The sequence below is a fragment of the Bos indicus x Bos taurus genome, chromosome 5, assembly GCF_003369695.1.
Source record: "Bos indicus x Bos taurus breed Angus x Brahman F1 hybrid chromosome 5, Bos_hybrid_MaternalHap_v2.0, whole genome shotgun sequence".
Classification (NCBI taxonomy): Eukaryota; Metazoa; Chordata; class Mammalia; order Artiodactyla; family Bovidae; genus Bos; species Bos indicus x Bos taurus.
This window is the reverse complement of record NC_040080.1, coordinates 77,966,825-77,989,847: the sequence shown is the minus strand read 5'-3', so window position 1 is coordinate 77,989,847 and position 23,023 is coordinate 77,966,825. Positions and strand designations below refer to the sequence as shown.

General features: G+C 36.8%; 1 protein-coding gene across 3 annotated transcripts in view; it reads left to right on the top strand.

The window, feature by feature from the left end:
- CPNE8 (copine 8) overlaps positions 1-23,023 on the top strand; it is a 277,445-nt gene that overhangs the window by 91,216 nt on the left and 163,206 nt on the right. For all 3 annotated transcript variants that reach the window (XM_027542564.1, XM_027542562.1, XM_027542563.1), the window contains 2 exons: positions 2,472-2,511; positions 15,562-15,638. Coding sequence is in view for 2 of the 3 variants with exons in the window: in XM_027542562.1 (XP_027398363.1) it covers positions 2,472-2,511; positions 15,562-15,638 (117 nt within the window). In the remaining variant the exon portion in view is untranslated. The remainder of the gene's footprint in view (positions 1-2,471; positions 2,512-15,561; positions 15,639-23,023) is intronic.

Below are 23,023 nucleotides of genomic sequence, written 5' to 3'. Positions count from 1 at the left end.
TCATTCAGTCCAGTCACTCAGGTGTGTCCGACTCTTTAAGACCCCATGGACTGCAGCACGACAGGCCTCCCTGGCCATCACCAACCCTCGAGTTTATTCAAACTCATGTCCATTGAGTAGGTGAGGCCATCCAACCATCTCTTCTCCTCCTGCCCTCAATCTTTCCCAGCATCAGGGTCTTTTCCAATGAGTCAGTTCTTCGCATCAGGTGGCCAGCGTATTGGAGTTTCATCTTCAACATCCGTCCTTCCAATGAATATTAAGTACTGATTTCCTTTAGGATGGATTGGTTGGATTTCCTTGCAGTCCAAGGGACTCTCAAGAGTCTTCTCCAACACCACAGTTCAAAAGCATTAATTCTTCGGTGCTCACATCCATACATGACCACTGGAAAAACCATAGCCTTGACTAGACAGTTTTTGTTGGCAAAGTAATGTCTCTGCTTTTTAATATGCTATCTAGGTTGGTCATAAGTTTTCTTCCAAGGAGTAAGCATCTTTTAATTTCATGGCTGCAGTCACCATGTGCAGTGATTTTGAAGCCCCCCAAAATGAAGTCTCTCACTGTTTCCACTGTTTCCCCATCTGTTTGCCATGAAGTGACGGGACCAGACGCTGTGATCTTAGTTTTCTGAATGTTGAGCTTTAAGCCAACTTTTTCACTCACCTCTTTCACTTTCATCAAGAGGCTTTTTAGTTCCTCTTCACTTTCTGCCATAAGGATGTTGTCATCTGCATGTTTGAGGTTATTGATATTTCTCCTGGCAATCTTGATTCCAGCTTGTGCTTCTTCCAACCCAGCGTTTCTCATGACGTACTCTGCATGTAAGTTAAATTAGCAGGGTGACAGTATACAACCTTGCTGTACTCCTTTTCCTATTAGGAACCAGTCTGTTGTTCCATATCCAGTTTTAACTGTTGCTTCTTGACCTGCATGCAGATTTCTCAAGAGGCAGGTCAGGTGGTCTGGTATTCCCATCTCTTTCAGAATTTTCCACAGTTTGTGGTGATCCACACAGTCAAAGGGTTGGGCATAGTCAATAAAACAGAAATAGATGTTTTTATGGAACTCTCTTGCTTTTTCAATGATCCAGTGGAATTTGGCAATTTGATCTCTGGTCCCTCTGCCTTTTCTAAAACCAGCTTCAACATCTGAGAGTTTACAGTTCACGTATTTTTGTAGCTGTCTTAGAGAATATACTATGCTATTTCTCTCCAATCCACACTAAACCCTTTATAGAAAACATTTTCCAGGGATGATACTTGAAAAGGGTCCAGGAGAGTTATACTTTACATATGATATTGCTACAGTTGCTAATTTTAATCTTACCCTCAAAAATTGTCTTGAATAAGAATTTTTTTTTTACTAATATTGTAGGCCTTTAGTAGATGTTGGCAATTTGCTGATTCAGAACTCTAGTTTACAACTGTTGAGAGTGATCAAACTGCCCTGATATGAAGGAAAGTAATTTGTAACTCTATTTGTAATTCTTCTGAGACTGTCATTTGCATCGCACAAATTTAAAGCCAGTTTGTGGCAAACATTCTTTACTAGGGAGTAAGCATACCTGTGCCAAGAATCAGTATACACAGTGAACTCTGTTTCTATGCTTTTTTTTGACTGAGATGCTTTTCTTCCTCTGGGAAAACATTCTTGTTATGTGAGATGGAAGATTTTAATGAGCCATTAAAAAAAAAAAAGTTATTTTTTTGTAGGTAGCTATGCACAGTAATGTGAAAAGAATATGATTTGGGAGAAAGATTGGAGCCAGTACAAATATTTTCCTATTCAAGAATTCAGCAAATTGAGGTTGATTTAAATGTTAGCAACCTTTCTGCTTTAAAAAAAAAAAAATTAAAACGCGGGACTAAGTGATAGTGAGTGATATTTTCCCAGGATATCTTCAAAAAATAATGTGCTTCCAGTACCAACTAATCAAAAATAGGAAAATAGTAGTCTTATATAAACACATTTTTCTTTCTATAAAATACATGTTTTCCCTAAATCATATGATTGGAGAAAATTAATTTCTCATTACTTTTGCCAATTTCAAAACTAATAAGAGTATTTATGATATTAAATAAGAATTATTATATATACAAATGACAGCATGTTATCAGCACTTTTTTAAAAGAGAAATTTCAGTTTTTAGGGAGGATTTTGAATCTATTGATTCACAGAAAAGGGAAATTTTAAAATTTTCTTATCAAGAAGAAGAGTTGATGACTGTGAAAGTATTAAAATTAAGACTTCTACTTAAGTGGTAGAAATAAAAGGACCCAGGGTTTATGAATTCTGCCTTTAGTATGTAGGCCAGAGTTTATGAGAAATTTCTAAATTTGCTAAATTTTTCTCTGTATCATATACTTTTGATTCATTTTTTTATATCATTTATATTTTGGGGAAACACTAATGTTTTTCTCTAGCTTCACTTGTGGAAATAATTTAAAGTGTATATTTTAATTTTTTAGGTATGATGTTGATTCGAAGAGTCCCAACCTGTCCAAACATGTAAGTTCATATCTTTATGTTTTTTAAGATGATTAAAAATTAAATTCGTGTATCATGATTTCACTGGTATTTATGTTAATTGAGTCATATTAAAGTTGTATACGGAGAAGGCAATGGCAACCCACTCCAGTACTCTTGTCTGGAAAATCCCATGGACGGAAGGGCCTGGGAGGCTGCAGTCCATAGGGTCGCTAGGAGTCGGACATGACTGAGCGACTTCACTTTCACTTTTCACTTTCATGTATTGGAGAAGGAAATGGCAACCCACTCCAGTGTCCTTGCCTGGAGAATCCCAGGGATGGGGGAGCCTGGCGGGCTGCTGTCTATGGGGTCACACAGAGTCGGACACGACTGAAGCAACTTAGCAGCAGCAGCAGCAAAGTTGTATGTCCACAACTTACCTAATAATTACATTGAAAATAAATAACATTTTATTTACATTTAATTTTTTAAATTAGACCATAGTTACTTTGCAATATTGTGATGGTTTTTGCCATACATCAACATGAATCAGCATTAAGTATATATATATTCCCTCCTAATTCAACACCCCCTCCCACTTCTTTCCCCATTCCGCCCCTAAGGTCACAGAGGCTTTTGGTTCCCTGTTCCGTGCAACAAACTCTCATTGGCTATCTGTTTTACATATGGTAACATATATATTTCAATGCTATTCTCATATACCATGCCACCCTCTCCTTCCCTCACTGTGTCCAAAATGTCTGTGTCTCCTTTGTGCTCTGCAAGTAAGATTTTCAGTACTGTCTTTCTAGATTCCTCATACATGTGTTAATATATGATATTTGTCTTTCTTTTTCTAACTTATTTTTCTCTGTATAATAGCCTCTAGATTCATTCACCTCATTAGAACTGACTTAAATGCATTCCTTTTTATAGCTGAGTAATATTCCATTGTGTACATGCCATAACTTCCTTATCCATTCATCTATTGCACATCTAGCTTGCTTCCAAGTCCTAGTTATTGTAAATAGTGCTGCAATGAACATTGGGGTGCATGTGCCTTTTTCACTTATGGTTTCCTCCAGAAATATGCTGAGCAGTGAGATTGCTAGGTCATATGGTAGTTTTATTCCTAGTTTTTTAATGAAATGTCTATTCTCTTCTACGTAGTGGCCATATCAGTTTTTATTCCCACCAATAGTATAAGAGAGTTCCCTTTTCTCTACAACCTCTCCAGCATTTATTATTTGTAGACTTTTTGATGATGGCCATTCTGACCTGTGTGAGATGTTTCCTCATTATAGTTTTGATTTGTATTTCTCTAATAATAAGCAATATTTAGCATCTTTTCATGTGTTTATTAGCCATCTGTATGTCTCCTTTGGAGAAATGTCTGTTTATGTCTTCTGTCCACTTTTTGATTGGATTGTTTGTTTTTCTGATATTGAGCTGCTGAACTGCTTTTTGTATTTTCTCCCACTCAAGGGCTGTCTTTTCACTTTATGTATAGTTTAATTTGTTGTGCAAAAGCTCTTAGATTTAATTAGGTCCCATTTGTTTATGTTTGTATTTCCATTACTCTAGGAGGTGGATTATAAAAGATCTTGTTGTGATTTATATCAGAGAGTGTTCTGCCTATGTTTTCCTCTAAGAGTTTTATAGTTTCTCATCTTCTGTTTGGGTCTTTAATGCATTTTGACTATATTTTTGTGTATAGTGTTAGGAAGTGTTCTAATTTCATTCCTTTACAAGTAGCTGACCAGTTTTCCCAGCACTGCTTGTGGACAAGAGTATCTTTTCTCCATTGTACACTTTTTGCCTCCTTTTTTAAAGATAAAGTGTGCATAAGTGCATGGGTTTATCTCTGGGCTTTCTATCTTGCTCTATAGTCTATATTTCTATTTTTGTGCCAGTACTATACTGTCTTGAGGACTGTAGCTTTGTAGTATAGTCTTAAGTCAGGAAGGTTGATTCCTCCAGTTTCATTCTTCTTTCTCAAGATTGCTTTGGCTATTCAGTATCTTTTGTGTTTTCATACAAACTGTGAAATTATTTGTTCTAGTTTTGCAAAAAATACCTTTGGTAGTTTGATAGGGATTGCACTGTATCTAAGTTGGTACTATAGTTGTTTTCACTATGTTGATTCCTCTAGTCCAAGAACATGGTATATCTCTCCATCTGTTTGTGACATTCTGATTTCTTCCATCAGCGTCTTACAGTTTTTTGCATACAGGTGTTTTGTCTATTTAAATAAATTTATAACTAAATATTTTATCTTTTTGTTGCTGCGGTGAATAGGATAGTTTTCTTAATTTCTCTTTCTGATTTTTCATTGTTAGTAAGTAGGAATGCAAAAGGATTTCTGTATATTAATATTATATACTGCAAGTTTACTATATCCATTGATTAACTCTAGTATTTTTCTGGTGGCATCTTTAGGGTTTTCTTTGTAGATATTCATGTTTTCTGCAAACAAAGTTTTACTTCTTTTTCAATCTTGATTAATTTTATTTCTTTTTCTTCTATGATTGTTGTAGCTTGGACTTCCAAAACTATTTTGAATAATAGTGGTGAGAGTGGGCACCTTTGTCTTGTTCCTGATTTTAGAGGAAATGCTTTCAGTTTTTCACCATTGAGTATAATGTTTTCTGTGGGTTTGTTGTGTATGGCCTTTACTATGTTGAGTTGTTTCTTCTTTGCCTACTTTCTGAATTGTTTTTATCATAAATTATACTGAATTTTGTCAAAGTCTTTCTCTGCATTTGTTGAGATGATCATATGGTTTTATCTTTGAATCTGTTAGTATGGTGTATCACATTGACTGATTTGTGGATATTGAAGAATCTTTGTATCCCTGATATAATGCCCACTTAAGCAATGGCACCCCACTCCAGTACTCTTGCCTGGAAAATCCCATGGATGGAGGAGCCTGGTAGCCTGCAGTCCATGGGGTCGCTAAGAGTTGGACACGACTGAGCGACTTCACTTTCACTTTTCACTTTCATGCATTGGAGAAGGAAATGGCAACCCACTCCAGTGTTCTTGCCTGGAGAAACCCAGGGACAGGGAAGCCTGGTGGGTTGCTGTCTCTGGGATCGCACAGAGTCGGACACAACTGAAGTGACTTAGTAGTAGTAGTAGTAATCATGATATATGGTCTTTATAATGTGTTGTTGGATTCTGTTTGTTAGAATTTTGTTGAGAATTTTTGCACCTATGTTCATCAGTGATATTAGCCTGTAATTTTCTTATTTTGTGGATCTTTGTCTGGTTTTGGTATTATTATGATACCAGGGTATAGAATGAGTTCATGAATTTTCCTTCCTCTGTGATTTCCTGGAAGAGTTTGACTAGGACAGGTGTTAACTCTTCTCTAAGCTTTTGGTAGAATTTGCCTATGTAATCTGGAAAAGGAAATGGCAACCCACTCCAGTGTTCTTGCCTGGAGAATCCCAGGGACGGGGGAGCCTGGTGGGCTGCCATCTATGGGGTCGCACAGAGTCGGACACGACTGAAGTGGCTTAGCAGCAGCAGCAGCCTATGTAATCATCCACATGTGTGCCAAGTTGCTTCAGTCGTGTTCAATTCTGCAACCACACGGACTGCAGCCTGCCAGGCTCCTCTGTCCATCGGATTCTCTAGGCTAGAATACTTGAGTGAGTTGCCATGCTGTTCTCCAGGCGATCTTCCTGACCCAGGGATTGAACCCGTGTCTCTTATATCTCTTACATTGGCAGGCAGATTCTTTACCACTAGTGCTGCCTGGGAAGCCCATGTAGCCATCTAGCCCTGGGCTTTGTTGGAAGATTTTTTTATTATAGTTTTGATTTCTACGCTTGTGATTGGTCTGTTCGTATTTTCCTTTTCTTCCTGGTTCAATTTTGAAAGATTATACATTTCTAAGAACTTGTCGATTTCTTCCAGGTTGTCCAGTTTTATTGGCATATAGTTGTTCATGGTAGTCCCATGGGCCTTTGTATTTCTGTGTTGTTTGTTGTAACTTCTTTTTCATTTGTAATTTTATTGGTTTGTGTCTTCTTCCCTTTTTTCTTGATAAGTGTGGCTAACGGTTTTATAATTTTGTTTATCTTCTTAAAGAACCAACTTTTACTTTTATTGAGCTTTTCTAGAGTCTCCTTCATTTCTTTTGCATTTCTTTTGCTATGATCTTTATGATTTCTTTCCTTCTACTAACTTCAGGTTGTTGTTGTTGTTGTTGTTTGTTTTGGTTTGTTGTTTTTGTGTTTGTTTTGTTGGTGTTCTTCTTTTTCTAGTTGCTTTAGGTGTAGTATTACATATATTTTATGTCTCTTGCTTCTTGATGTAGAATTGTATTGCTTTAAACTTCCCTCTTAGCACTACTTTTCCTGTGTCCCATAGATTTTAAGTTGTCATGTCTTTGTTGTCATTTGTTTTTAGCCATATTTTCATTTCCTTTTTGATTCTTCAGTGATCTGATGGTTCTTTGTAAGTGTATTGTTTAGCCTCCATGTACTTGTGTTTTTCATAGGTGTTTTTTTTTTTCTATAATTGCTATCTAATCTTACAAAGCTGTGATCAGAAAAGATACTTGAAATTATTTCAGTTTTTAGAAATTTACCAAGGCCTGATTTGTGGTCTAGGATGTGATCTAGCCTAGAGAATATTCCATGTGCATCTGAGAAAAAAGTGAAATCTATTTTGGGGGGTTGACATGCCAATAGATATCAATTAGGTCCAACTTGTCCTATGTATCATTTATAGCTTGTGTTTCCTTACTAATTTTCTGTCTGGATGATTTGTCCATTGATGTGACTGTTGTATTAAAGTCTCCCACTATTATTGTGTTACTGTCAGTTTCCTCTTTAATAGTTGTTAGCATATGCCTTACATATTGAGGTGTTCCTATGTTGAGTGCATGTATACTTATAATTTTTAGGTCTTCTTGGAATGATCCCTTGATCATTATATAGTGTCCTTTGTCTCTTATAACAATCTTTGTTTTAAAGTCTATTTTATCTAATATGAATATTGCTGCTCCTGCTTTCTTTTGATCTCTGTTTGCATGGAGTATCTTTCCAGCTTCTCACTTTCAGGCTGTGTGTGTCCTTAGGTTTAAGGTGTTTCTCTTGAAGATAGCATATATAGGGATCTCCCTTTTGTACCATTCAGCCAATCTGTGTCTTTGGGTTGGAGCATCTAGGCCATTTACATTTAAGGTAATCATTTATAAGTATGATCTGTGAACATTTAATTTATTGTTTTGAGTTTGTTTTTATAGGCTTTTTCTGTCTTGTCTAGAGACATTCCTTTAGCATTTATTAAAGAGCTGCTGTGGTAGTGTTGAATTCTCTTAGATTTTGATTGTCTGTAAAAGTTTTGATTTCTCTTCCAAATCTGAATGAGATCCTTGCTCAGTAGAGTAATCTTGGTTGTATGTGTTTTTTCTTTCATCACTTAAATATATCCTGCCATTCCCTTCTTGCCTGCAGAGTTTTTGTTGAAAGATCAGCTGAAAGATCATTATGGAAATCCCCTTGTATGTCATTTGTTGGTTTTCCTTGCTACTTTTAATATTTGTTCTTTGTGTTTAATTTTTGTTAGTTCGATTAACACGTTTTTTGGCATATTTCTCCTTGGGTTTATCATGGATGGGACTCTCTGGGCTTCCTGGACTTGGGTAGCTATTTCCCTTCCATTTTAGGGAAGTTTTCTACTATAATCTCCTCACGTATTTTCTCATGCCCTTTCCGTTTGTCTTCTTTTTCTGGGACTCCTGTGATTTGAATGTTGGAGCTCTTAGTGCTGTCTCAGAGGTCTCTGAGGCTGTCTTCATTTCTTTAACATATAAGATAAGATACTTTTGGATTTTATAATGATGCTCAAAATGAGCATTTGTACTGACCAAGAATGTAAAGCAGTTTGGGAAAGAAAATATATAATTTTATTCAGATATTTATAATATTTCCAGTACTATAATCTAGTGGCTAGTGGAACATTTAGAGCATATAGTAATATTCTTTAATTCCAGGAAAGTAGGGAAAGAGAGAGGAGGCATATTTTTATTAAATACTTACTATGTTCCAGGTATTTATTCTAAGTGTTTTGAATATGTTATCTAACTTGGATCTCCCAACAATTTAATTTGTAAATATTATTTATAAAATTTATTTTATAGATTAGAATACTGAAGGTAAAGGCTTTAATAAATCTTTCAGTCAAAATACAAACACAGGTGGTCTAGGTTTGTTCAATATGGTTTATAGGCATTTCAACAGACTTCAAAACTAAGTTCTATCCATATATTATTTAGACTGTAAAATAATGATGAATACATTTAACAGATATTTGTTGACCTCCTGGTCAGTTTTTTAAAAGTCTTATAGTTAATATGTTGAAATTATTTGAAGCATTCTCAATTGCAAGGCAATGGCAACCCACTCCAGTACTCTTGCCTGGCAAATCCCATGGATGGAGGAGCCTGGTAGGCTGCAGTCCATGAGGTCTCTAGGAGTCGAACATGACTGAGCAACCTCACTTTCACTTTTCACTTTTATGCACTGGAGAAGGAAATGGCAACCCACTTCAGTGTTCTTGCCTGGAGAATCCCAGGGACAGGGGAGCATGGTGGGCTGCTGTCTATGGGGTCGTACAGAGTTGGACATGACTGAAGCAACTTAGCAGCAGCAGCAGCAGCCACTCTAAAGTGTATTTGGTCTATGTGTTTGTTAGAGTTCTAGTAAGGTGCTTGGATTTATTACTGGAAATTCTATTATGATCTAATTATAGTGGTTCATCAACTGAAATGCAACACTATAATAAGAAACAATAAAGCGGTTTCTATTTTAGCTAGTCTTTATTTCTCTATCTAAATACAGAGCAAATATCTAAAAATATCCATTAAGGGACACTAATGTACTACTACTTACTTAGAGTTCATTATATCTACTACCCATTATATCTACTACTGTGGGCAAGAATCCCTTAGAAGAAATGGAGTAGCCCTCAGAGTTGACAAAAGAGTCTGAAATGCAGTACTTGGGTGCAATCTCAAGAATGACAGAATGATCTCTGTTTCCAAGGCAAACCGTTCAGTATCACAGTAATCCAAGTATATGCTCCAACCATTAATGCTGAAGAAGCTGAAGTTGAAGAACTCTATGAAGACTTACAAGACCTTCTAGAACTTATACCCCCCAAAAGTTGTCTTTTTCATCATAGGGGACTGGAATGCAAAAGAAGGAAGTCAAGAGATACCTGGAGTAACAGGCAAATTTGTCCTTAGAGTACAAAATGAAGCAGGGCAAAGGCTAACAGAGTTTTACCAAGAGAACACACTGGTCATAGCAAAGATCCTCTTCCAATAACACAAGAGAGTCTACACATGGACATCACCGGATTCTCAATACCTAAATTAGATTGATTATATTCTTGGCAGCCAAAGATGGAGAAGCTCTATACATTCAGCAAAAACAAGACTAGGATCTGACTGTGGCTCAGATCATGAACTCCTTATTGCCAAATTCAGATTTAAATTGAAGAAACTAGGGAAACCATTAGACCATTCAGGTATGACCTAAATCCAGTCTCTTACAATTATACAGTGAAAATGACAAACAGATTCAAGAGATTAGATCTGATAGACAGTGCCTGAAGAACTATAGACAAAGGTTTGTGACATTGTACAGGAGGCAGTGATCCAGATGATCCCCAAGAAAAAGAAATGCAAAAAAGCAAAACAATTGTCTGAGGAGGTCTTACAAATAGCTGAGAAAAGAAGAGAAGCAAAAGGCAAGGGAGAAAAGGAAAGATATACCCATTTGAATGCAGAGTTCCAAAGAATAGCAAAGAGAGATAAGAAAGCCTTCCTCAGTGATCAATGCAAAGAAATAGAGGAAAACAATAGAATGGGAAAGACTAGAGATCTCTTCAAGAAAATTAGAGATACCAAGGGAACATTTCATGCAAAGATGAGCACAATAAAGGACAGAAATGGTATGGACTTAACAAAAGCAGAAAATATTAAGAAGAGGTGGCAAGAATACACAGAAGAACTATACAAAAAAGATACTCATGATCCAGATACCACGATGGTGTGATTGCTCACCTAGAGCCAGACATCCTGGAATGCAAAGTCAAGTGGGAATTAGAAAGCATCACTAGGAACAAAGCTAGTGAAGATGATGGAATTCCAGTTGAGCTATTTCAAATCCTAAATGATGATGCTGTAAAAGTGCTGCACTCAATGTGCCAGCAATTTTGGAAAACTCATCAGTGGCCACAGGACTGGAAACGTCCGTTTTCATTCCAGTCCCAAAGAAAGGCAATGCCAAAGAATGTTCAAACTACCACATAATTGCACTCATCTCACACACTAGCAAAGTAATGCTCAAAATTCTCCAAGCCACACTTCAGCAGTACGTGAACTGTGAAATTCCAGATGTTCAAGCTGGATTTAGAAAAGGCAGAGGAACCAGAAGTCAAATTGTCAACATCCACTGGATCATCAAAACAAGAGAGTTCCAGAAAAATATCTAAGTGTTAAGTGTTAGTCACTCAGTCGTGCTTGACTCTTTGCAACCCCATGGACTGCAACCCACCAGGCTCCTCTGTCCATGAGATTTTCCAGGGAAGGATATTGGAGTGGGTTTCCATTTCCTCCTCCAGAGGATCTTCCCAACCCAAGGATCAAATCCAGGTCTCCTGTACTGCAGGCAGATTCTTTACCAACTGAGCTACAAGGGAAGCGTCATAAAAATATCTACTTCTGCTTTATTGACTGCGCCAAAGCCTTTGACTATGTGGATCACAGCAAACTGTGGAAAATTCTTCAAGAGATGGGAATACCAGGCCACCTTACCTGCCTCCTGAGACATCTGTATGCAGTTCAAGAAGCAACAGTTAGAACTGGATATGGAACAATGGACCGGTTTAAAATTGGGAAAGGAGTACATCAAGGCTGTACATTTTCACCCTGTTTATTTAACTTATATGCAGAGTACATCATGCGAAATGTGGGGCTGTGTGAATTACAGGCTGGAGTCAAGATGGCCAGGAGAAATTTCAATAACCTCAGATATGGAGATGACACCACCCTTATGGCAAAAAGCAAAGAAGAACTAAAGAGCCTCTTCATGAAAGTGAAAGAGGAGAGTAAAAAATTTGGCTTAAAATGAAACATTAAAAAAATGAAGATCATGGCATCTAGTCCCATCACTTCATGACAAACAGATGGGAAAACAATGGAAACAGTGAGAGACTCTTTTCGAGGGGCTCGAAAATCACCTCAGATGGTGACTGCAGCCATGAAATTAAAAGACATTTGCTCCTTGAAAGAAAAGCTATGACCAACCTAGAGAGCATATTAAAATGCAGAGACATTACTTTGCCAACAAAGGTCCATCTAGTCAAGGCTATGGTTTTTCCAGTAGTCATGTATGGATGTGAGAATTGGAGTATAAAGAAAGCTGAGTGTGTAAGAATTGATGGTTTTGAACTGTAGTGTTGGCAAAGACTCTTATTGAGAATTCCTTGGACTGCAAGGAGATCCAACCAGTCCATCCTAAAGGAAATCATTCCTAAATATTCATTGGAAAGACTGATGCTCAAGTTGAAACTCCAATACTTTGGCCACCTGATGGGAAGAACTGACTCACTGGGAAAGACCCTGATGCTGGGAAAGATTGAAGGCAGGGGGAAAAGGGATCAACAGAGGATAAGATGATTGGATGGCATCACCGACTCGATGAATATGAGTTTGAGCAAGCTCTAGTTTTAGTGATGGAGTCACAAAGAGTCAGACATGACTGTGACACTAAGCTGAACTGCCTGAATGAATTACTAGTATTGTGTAAAACGCATAGGGAATGTAGACCATTGAGCTGACTTGTGGTCTTTACAGACCGGGACCTGGGGACTGAAGTCGAGGAAAAGAAAGTGATGAAAAGAAGGACGTGGGGGACCCAAGTCTTGAGTGAAACAAGGGTGCTTTATTCATGGCAGCATGTGTGTATATATTGTTATACAAGGAAGCTTTAGGCAAAAAATAAATTTGAGCAAAAACACGGAAACCAGATGCATAACTACAGTGACTAAGCGAATAACAATCGTCACAGGGCCATGACAACAGTAACTAGTGGAATAACAATTGTCACAGGGCCGGAAGACAATCCATGTCTTGAGAAATAGGAATATGATTAAGTAGTTTTACAGAAAAGTAAAAAGTTACTGAAAGGAATCCACATATGCTTTCTGTCTCATGACCTCAGTCCTGAGAACTACGTGCAGCTCTGCTCGTTCCTGTTTTCCAGGAACTGATAAGGAACAGAGGACCCTTGAGGAACAGAAAACAACATACAGGACTCCTTAAAATTAAACATTCCCTGACACTGGCTGAAAAACGGATTCAGTAGACCTTTTCCAACGCAAGGAGTAGTTGACAAATATTAAATATTATGTGCTGATTTTTGCATTATGAATAGCACATGGATTGTATGCACATCATGACTACACAAACATAGGCAGATGTAAAACAATTACATAAGTACCATAATATTTAGGGGCAGAGATTGCAGTAGCAGTAGCTACTTTATTGCAGTAGCAATAAAATGTTTCAGTCCACACTACATCTTTTTGATGCTCATTTTATTGATTTTATTATTTTTATTTCCTTTTAGTTCAGTTATGATGATATGCATGTGTTCTATGCTAAATTATATATGTGGACTCTTATATGGAATGTTCAATATATCTGTTCTGTTTTCTTGAATTACTACAGCAGTGAAAAGCTTTTAGTGAGACTTGTTCTTTTATTGACCAAATCCATTTAATATGCAGAATGAACAGCTGCCCATCAATATTAATATCCTTAGAAAACAGTTGTAGAATCCCCATGTATATTTTGCTGCTGACCTAGAAGACCAATGACATTTCAAATCTTTAGTATCAAGCTCTCATGTACAGTGTGACTTAGAAAAATTTATGTTTGTTTTTAAAAATCCATAGACACTTTTGTAAAGTCTGTTATGAAGTTGGCAAAGACATGTTATTTTTAAGGATATTTAATTTAAATGTGTCAAGCCTTTACCTGAAGTACATTTTACTTACTTGAAAGCAAAATTTAAAATGATTTGCAGTTTAATGAAAGTATTGATATTCTGTCAGCAATCAAGATCCAAATCCAGATTTATTTTCTTTCTCCCTCTCTTCATTGCCCCACCCCCACTATGTACAAGTATCGGTGTGCTAAGTCACTTCAGTCATGTCTGACTCTGCAACCTGCTGGACTGTAGCCCTCCAGGCTCCTCTGTCCATGGGATTCTCCAGGCCAGAATATTGAAGTCGGTTCTCATTCCCTTCTCCAGGGAATCTTCCCAACCCAGGGATCAGATCCACATTTCTTATGTCTCACCGCATTGGCAGGCAGGTTCTTTACCCCTGTTGCCACTTGGGAGGTCCAAGTGCAAGTACAGTTTACACCAAATCCTGACATTTTTCTGCACATTTCCCAAGTGTCTTTTACAACTTTAGCTTGAGACTTAACACTTTGCTTCTTATTAACTACTTTAGCCTTTTGATTGATCTGACTTTCAGATTTTTCTTCACTCCTCAGTCCTTTCTGCAAATTGGTAGCTAAGTAATCATGTGAATCCACTGTTCTAATGGTGTCCCTGCTTTGCTGAAAGGTTGCTGAAAGGCTGCCAGTTGCTTCTAAGGCTTTTTTTTTTTGGCTTGGCCAAGAGGGCTCACCACAGTATTGGTTCTTCATCTCTGTTTCTGCCCTTTATTTAAGGTCTGCTCTTTTTTTTCATTGTACCCTTGTCTGTTATTCTGATTTATTCTCTAGGACTGCAATGCTCCAACTCTCTCCTATTCGTAGTCTGAATCCTACATGGCTCTCAAGGCTTACGTACTTAGGAAAAATATTCCCTTGACTGTCCTAGTCTACAGTGGCCTTTTTTTCTCTCATGAGATTTAGGGTAGCTTCCTGTGAATAACACAGTTTTTACTTTTATGGCTTGTTAGGTATTTAAAAGTTTTATTTAGTAAAACTTAAAACAGCATTTTGTTTGCCATCATTCTTTCTTAGGGATTTTCCTAGGCCAGTTCACAGTACAGCTTAGACAGATCTCCCACTTTCTCCTTTAAGGCAGCTTGGAATCATACACAGGCAATGATATGCTTCTCCCTGAACCACCTCTATGTTTTCTTGACGCACATATCTGGATGGTGTTGGAACCCTTATTTTATTAACATGGGGAGTTGCATTGTATTTATGATATTCAAATCTTTAGGCAGTATTTCAGCCTTGAATCAGAATATCTGGGTTAGTTTTATCTCTGCTATTCATTGACTCCTTAAAACATGAAGGAAAACCTCTTAGATGATTAGTTTCTTTATATGTGAAATTTATTAATAGTATTAGTAAGAAACCTCTCATTTTGCAGGGTTATTCTGAGTCTTGAAAATAAGATTTAATATTATACTTAACCCATTTGGGGGCACTTAGTATCTACAAATATCATCTCATGCAATAATAACTCATTGAACTCACAATAGCTCTATAAGGGGGCAACTACGTGCTTGAGGAAACTGGACAGCATAATAACTGCCATTTCATAAATGGTCAGTGGTCGTGCTAGAATAGACATCTGGCAGTGTGACTCTGGATCCTGGTTGTAGCCGTGCTATCACACTGCTTCTCTGTAAGTAGCACTGTTAGTGTTAGCCACCACTGCCCTGTGCGTTTATGATTTGCCTTCTCAGACAAAAGGTTAGTAATTTCAGGGCCATCTCAAGTCAATTCAGTTGTGAATTCAAATCCTGGAACTTGTTTTCCATTTTCATTTTCATTTAAAAAAGAGAAAGAAAGCAAATACAATGTCTGAGCACTCATAATAACAAACTAACTTAGTGATTAAAAGAACAGAAGGCTGTGCAAACTTAGGGGACAATCATATGCTTAAATTCATGCATTTTGAGCTCATTTTGTTTATTATTGGAAGTTAGAGAATTCAATATCTTAACAATGAAAACAACGCAGATATGATGTACAGAATACGTAAAGACAGTTTGGGAACTTAAGCGCCTTAATCTTTTTATCTATTTTAGGACTTTCTGGGACAAGTGTTTTGTACATTGGGGGAGATTGTTGGTTCACAGGGAAGTCGCCTGGAAAAGTCCATAGTGTAAGTATTTTTTTTTTTTTAATTTTAGACAATGAAATGTCAACTTTTCATTTTCTATTTTGGAAGTTTGGAATTGATGAATATGTGGTTGTAGACCAAAACTGCATTTTAAAATCTTGAGTTTTTTTACTTCCAACAAATCATTTTGACATTTTTGTAAAGGATAATTTGTATTTCAGCTGTCATATGCCATGCTACAAAATGTTCACAAAATGAAATGAGAAAATTTAAGCAAGAAAACATGTTGTCTTCCTTTTGGTTTTAATATTATTTCTTAGATACAGTACTTTTTAAAGACAAGATTTTACTTCTTTGAGCCAATGAGTATATGTAGTGCCACCTTTTATGTTTAATAAATGCATGTTTAGTGATTGAGATTTTAATAATAATTTTTACTGAAAAATTTGTCTGAAAAGAAGGCAATGTATAAATGTTAAGAAAAGATGTTCACTAAGAATTATACTTTTCATATTCACCTTCAGTTATGGAAATAATGTTTATTTTCCAGATTAATTGCATAGGCTGATCTATTTTCTCTAGTTCCATATAAGACAGTAAACAAACTATAGACATTCTCCCTAATCTTTTCCTTTTCTCTTCATCCTTCTTCTCCCATCCCTAAATTTTGATGTTTTGGATTCAGTTAACTGTTTTTAAACATGTAAAGATCTAGGAAGATCTAAGGCAACTGCAGAATGAACCACAGTGTCTAAAGATTTGGGGAGTTTTGAAGTCTCTATCTTCACCAATCTTTTAAGAATCTCAAACTCATAATATAGTGATGTCAAAACCCATCAAATGTATTCACCTTTGACATCAAAAATTGAAGTGATTAAAGCGTCATTCTCACATTCTCTGTATATAATGAAACGTTATACTTAATGTGTTTTTCTTCAGTTAATAAGAAGTCTATAAATTCTAACTTCTTTTATTTATAACTTGATTTTCTTAGAAAATTATTGTGAAATATCAGTAGGAAAGCTTTTGCATACCAACTGCCTTTTAAACATTATTTTCACATATAATTTGTTTTTTATATCACTGTAGGATTTGGAAGGATTATAGGATTTGGTTCACATATATTTATGCTCACTTAAATAAACCAATGATAAATAATCTATAAAGAAAACATAAATATTTTTATTAAGCATATATAATTCTTACTGCATTGTCTAGACTAGTGAGATAGGCCCATAAGCATTCTTAGAAAATTACTAAAACACCCTTTCTTTTGCTAAAAGAAATAATCAGTATTATCTATTCAATGCCACCTTAACTATGCCTTTAATATTCTCTGAGAGAAAACAAAAGAAGTAAAAATGTAAAATTTTTATTTCAGAGTAACAGAACAGAGATTTTTAAGATTTCACTCATATTTTTAAATTGCTAGTTTTATTAAACAGTTTTATTTCATTTTATTTTTTCCATAAAAGGAAATCATAATTCATTTCAGAAAACTCTTAAATATCATAAAATTTTCCCAGTGGAAAAAAGCTTTATGTTAGTCTTCAGTACAGTTTAGTTCAGTCGCTCAATCGTGTCCTACTTTTTGTGACCCATGGACTGCAGCATGCCAGGCTTCCCTGTCCACCAACTCCCAGAGCTTGCTCAAACTCACCTTCATCAAGCTGGTGATGCCATCCAACCATCTCATCCTCTGTCATCCCCTTTTCCTCCTGCCTTCAGTCTTTCCCAGCATCGGGGTCTTTTCCAGTGAGTCAGTTCTTTGTATCAGGTAGCCAAAGTACTGCAGTTTCAGCTTCAGCATCAATCCTTCCAATGAATATTCAGGCCTGATTTCCATTAGGATTGACTGGTTTGATTTCCTTGCAGTCCAAGAGACTCTCAAGAGTCTTCTCCAACACCACAGTTCAAAAGCATCAATTCATTGGTGCTCAGCTTTCTTTATAATCCAGCTCTCACATCCATACATGACTACTGGAACAACCATAGCTTTGACCAGATGGAAACATGCAAAATATTAGCCTTGAAAGATAAATAAATAATAAAAAATGTTAGTCTTGAAACGTGCAAAAAGTTGTTATTATATTGACTGGGGTATGTCGTAAATAGAATGTAGTATAAGATGTGGTCCTTATTCAACTAATTCAGTAAGTTCTACTACACAAGACCAACAGAAGCAAATTCATGCTATGGAGTGAAGATTCCTGGAGTAATGATTGGCAGAATATGCCAATTGTAGGGGAGTATTTGCCCACAATTGAGTCATAATGATTTTACATAATCAGAAAGGATAAAATGCTCTTTAGATTTTTCTAAGCTTCTGCTGAGGCTGGAGTAGCACAAATGAAGCAAAACCTTGGGAACCTTTTCAGACAACATGGATCATTATAACTGCATGTTTTATCTATAGGATATTTTGTAATTTAGTCAAGTTTATCATAAGTGTTAATATTATACCTTATTGAAAAAGATGTAATTCATTCACTTTTTAAGTATGTGTAACTAACCTTATATTCAAAGTCTCCCTTAGGCTTTATTGGGCAACCTTACCAGATACATTCACATTAAGGAAGGGGCTGAAACAATAAGGGCTTATTGTTAAAACTGTGGAAAATGTTTTGATTTTCTAAATAAGTTTAGCTAGGCAAGTGTTAGTACTAAATGGGTAATGAAGTGTAGAGTTTGAGTATAGCAAATAAATTGGCTATCAAAAGAACCAAAGAAAAAACTATAAGAATTGTAGAGTGGTGGCCTATTACATGAAGGAATTAAATTAGATACTTGAGATAAAGAGAACAGAGGAAAGGGATGAGAGGATTCTGAGGAGATTAATCAGAAATAGGACAGTACAACAGTACAAGTGGATACATTTAGCTTGCTAGCAGAAGGATATTTTGGACTTACTCATCAAAACATCATGTAACATGTTCTCTCACCTGAGCAGTTACTCCAACCCAGGTGGATACTGGATTAGATAAAACACACAAACAAATATTTTGTAGTCACCCACCCTCTTACTTGAGAAAATACTGGCTTTTATTAAAAACTCTGTGTGTGTATCTGTGCTAAGTCATGTATGACTCTTTGTAACCCTGTGGAGTATAGCACACAAGGCTCTTCTGTCCATGGAATTTTCCAGGCAAGAATACTGGAGTGAGTTGCCATTTCCTACTTCAGGGGATCTTCCTGACAGGAATCAAACCCATGTCTCTTGTGACTCCTGCATTGGCAGTTGGATTCTTTTCCACTGTGCCACGTGGGAAGCTTTAAAAACTCTAGCTATGGTGCACTGAGATAACCCAGAGGGATGGTACGGGGAGGGAGGTGGGAGGGGGGTTCAGGATGGGGAGCACGTGTATACCTGTGGTGGATTCACGTTGATGTATGGCAAAACCAATACAATATTGTAAAGTAATTAACCTCCAGTTAAAATAAATAAATTTAAATTAAAAAAAATAAATAAAAATAAAAGCTCTAGCTATGAGAAAGGTATTTGTCTAGAGAAAGGGGAACATGTGAATTAAAGAACCAGGTACACTGGCTAAGCATTCTGTCCTGGGTCTTGGAAGTTCAAGTTCTTTGAAAAAAGATACAACTTCTATTCAAATGGCATGCCACCTCTTTACCTCAACTTCAAATGAAAAGCAATCTAAACTATTCATAGTTTTTGTTTGAAAGAGCATGGTTTGCTGGTTGAGGACAAAAGTGAAGCTGTATTGCTCATAGTGTCTAAGTAAGGCTTCATAGCAGCTGGTGCCCTCCATGGATGTGTTCAGATTCCACACTTTTTCCTGCTATCTCCTGATCAGTGCCACCTTTTTTCCATGTATTTGACTATTTTGAACAAATCTAATGGATAGATGGTAGGGAGAGATGGGAAGATTGGAAGATATGGCATTTCAGTGCAGAAGGGAATGGCTTTGGAAGAAAAGATAGAGCCAGGTTGGGTACTGGAGTTGATGCAAAGTCAGGGAAGTATTTTCCCTGATAACTTCTAAAGATTTCTTGTTTTATCACATGATATATAAAAACAGTGGAATAAATGAAAGCCTGGTAGAAATGATGAAGTTCATATTGGACAAATAGTATAATATATATTTAACATGCAGATCTTAAATCTATTTCTCATAGTCCGTTTTGCTTTCTCCCATCTTTCATCTCCCTTGTGAACAGCTCTAGCCAGACTTAGCTGTTTAGGGCAAAGATAATATTGCAGGATGGTCATTAAAGATGTTTTCATGGTCTATTTCTCACAGCTGGAGATAGAGAATTTGTAAACTCTCCTGCAGCTATTACCTTTGGCAATTTTGTTCAAGAGTTAGGCAATTTTTTGTGTGTGGTTAGGTATAGACTTAAGAATAGTAGCACAGGACACCCCCTGAGGCAGATAATCTACCTGCAATTAATACAAATGGCTCATTGTGAACTTGTGTCCCATATATTATTTATCTTAACATGATTCAAATGATTTAGTGTTTTAGATTAGAGTTTTGTTTTCCAAATAGTATCTCATTTATATTATAAGTTATTAAAAATATTCCCTTGTTTTCTTCTCTATAAATGGCCTAGTTTAAATTATTTGTGGCTAAGGTATTGAGAAGAATGTCTGTCGCTTCTTAGTTGCAGTTGTGTGATAATATACCCTCAGAGATGGCCTTTTTAAAAATGATGTTAAATGTGAAACCTGGAATTTTAGTATGACCAGTGCCAAGGGACTGCCAAATTGCCAAGGGAACACACTGGGTATAGCAAACACCCTCTTTCAACAACACAAGAGAAGACTCTACACATGGACATCACCAGAGGCTCAATGCTGAAACCAGATTGGCTATATTCTTTGCAGTTGAAGATGGAGAAGCTCTATACAGTCAACAAAAACAAGACCAGGAGCTGACTGTGGCTCAGATCATGAACTCCTTATGGCAAAATTCACACTTAAATTGAATTCAGTAGGGAAAAGCACTAGGCCAATCAGTATGACCTAAATCAAATCCTTTATGATTATACAATGGAAGTAACAAACAGATTCAACGGATTAGATCTGATAGAGTGCCTGAAGAACTATGCAGGGAGGTTCAGGGCCTTGTTCAGGGTGGTGGTCAAAACTATTCACAAGAAAAAGAAATACAAAAAGGCAAAATGCCTGTTTCAGGTGACCTTACAAATGGCTGAGAAAAGAAGTTAAAGGCAAAGGAGAAAAGGAAAGATATACCCAACCAAATGCAGAGTTCCAAAGAATAGCAAGGAGAGATAAGAAAGCCTTCCCAAGTAAACAATGCAAAGAAATAGAGGAAAACAATAGAATGGGAAAGACTAGAGATCTCTTCAAGAAAATTAGAGATATCAAGGAAACATTTCATGCAAAGATGGATTTGGACAGAAATGGTATGGACCTAACAGAAGCAGACGATATTAAGAAGAGGTGGCAAGAATACACAGAAGAACTATACAAAAAAGATCTTCATGACACAGATAACCACAATGGTGTGATCACTTACCTAGACCCAGACGTCTTGGAGTGTGAAGTCAAGTGGACATTAGGAAGCATTACCATGAACAAAGGTAGTAGAGGTGATGGAATTCCAACTGATTTATTTCAAATCTGAAAAGATGGTGCTGTTAAAGTGCTGCACTCAATATGCCAGCAAATCTGGAAAACTCAGCAGTGGCCATAGGACTGGAAAAGCTCAGTATTCATTCCAGTCCCAAAGAACAGCAATGCCAAATAATGTTCAAACTACCACACAATTGCACTCATTTCACACGCTAGCAAAGTAATGCTCAAAATTCGCCAAGCCAGGCTTCAAAAGTACATGAACAAAGAACTTCCAGATGTTTAAGGTGGATTTAGAAAAGGCAGAGGAACAACAGAATCAAATTGCCTATGTCTGTTGGATAATAGAAAAAGCAAGTGAATTCCAGAAAGACACATGTTGCTTCATCGACTACTCAAAATTCTTTGACTGTGTGGATGACAACAAACTGTGAAAAATTCTTAAAGAGATGGTCACACCAGACCACCTCACCTGCCTCCTCAGAAACCTGTATGCAAGTCAAGAAGCAACAGTTAGAACTGGACATGGAACAATGCACTGGTTCCAAATTGGGAAAGGAGTACGTCTAGGTTGTATATTGTCACCCTGCTTATTTAACTTATATGCAGAGTACATCATGTGAAATGCTAGGCTTTATGAAGCACAAGCTGAAATCAGGGTTGCTGGGAGAAATATCAGTAACCTCAGATATGCAGATGACACCACCCTTATTGCAGAAAGTGAAGAGGAGCCAAAGAGCCTCTTGATGAAAGTGAATGAAGAGAATGAAAAAGTTGTCTAACAACTCAACATTCAAAAAATGAAGATCATGTTATCTCGTCCCATCACTTCATGTCAAATAGATGGGGAAACAATGAAAACGGTGACAGACTTTGTTTTCTTGGGTTCCAAAATCACTGCAGTTGCTAACTGCAGCCACACAATTAAAAGATGCCTGCTCCTTGGAATAAAAGCTGACCAACCTAGGCAGCATATTAAAAAGCAGAGACATCAGTTTGTTGACGAAGGTCCATATAGAGTTGGACCATAAAGAACACTGAGCACTGAAACATTGATGCTTTTGACCTGCAGTTTTGGAGAAGACTCTTGAGAGTCCCTTGTACAGCAAAGAGCTCAAACCAGTCAATCCTTATTATTCATTAGAAGGACTAATGCTGAAGCTGAAACTCCAATACTTTGGCCACCAATGTGAAGAGCTGACACATTAGAAAAGACCCTGATGCTGGGAAAGATTGAAGGCAGAAGAAGAGGTTGACAGAGGATGAGATTGTTGGATGGCATCATTGACTCAATGGACATGAGTTTTGAGCAAGCTCTGGGAGATGGCGAAGGACGGGGAAGCCTGGCATGCTGCAGTCCATGGGGTGGCTAAGAGTAGGACATGACTGAGTGACTGAACAATGCTGCTGCTGCTGCTGTGTGAGCCCATAGACGGCAGCCCACCAGGTTCCCCTGTCCCTGGTATTCTCCAGGCAAGAACACTGGAGTGGGTTGCCATTTCCTTCTCCTATGCACTGAACAATGCTAGAGCTTTAAATTATTTATTATTAATCAAGACTTGGAAAATTGTTATGTTGACTACAAAGGAAAAATGGTTTCTTGGACATAGCTTGATAACCTATTAAATAATCAGAATTTGAATATAAACTTATTCAACTTATTCAATTCATTTTCTGTGTTTTAGTTACTGCTGTCACTTTTAAAAGTAGATTTTTCTCATTTTTATGAGAATAAAATTAATTTTTAGCATTTTATAGGAAATTTTATGTGGAATTTTAAAAAATTGATGTTGAAGAATTCCTAGTATCTCATAATTTTCATAATTTCCAACAGTGTTTCCTGTTGGATTCATGTTTAAGCAAACAC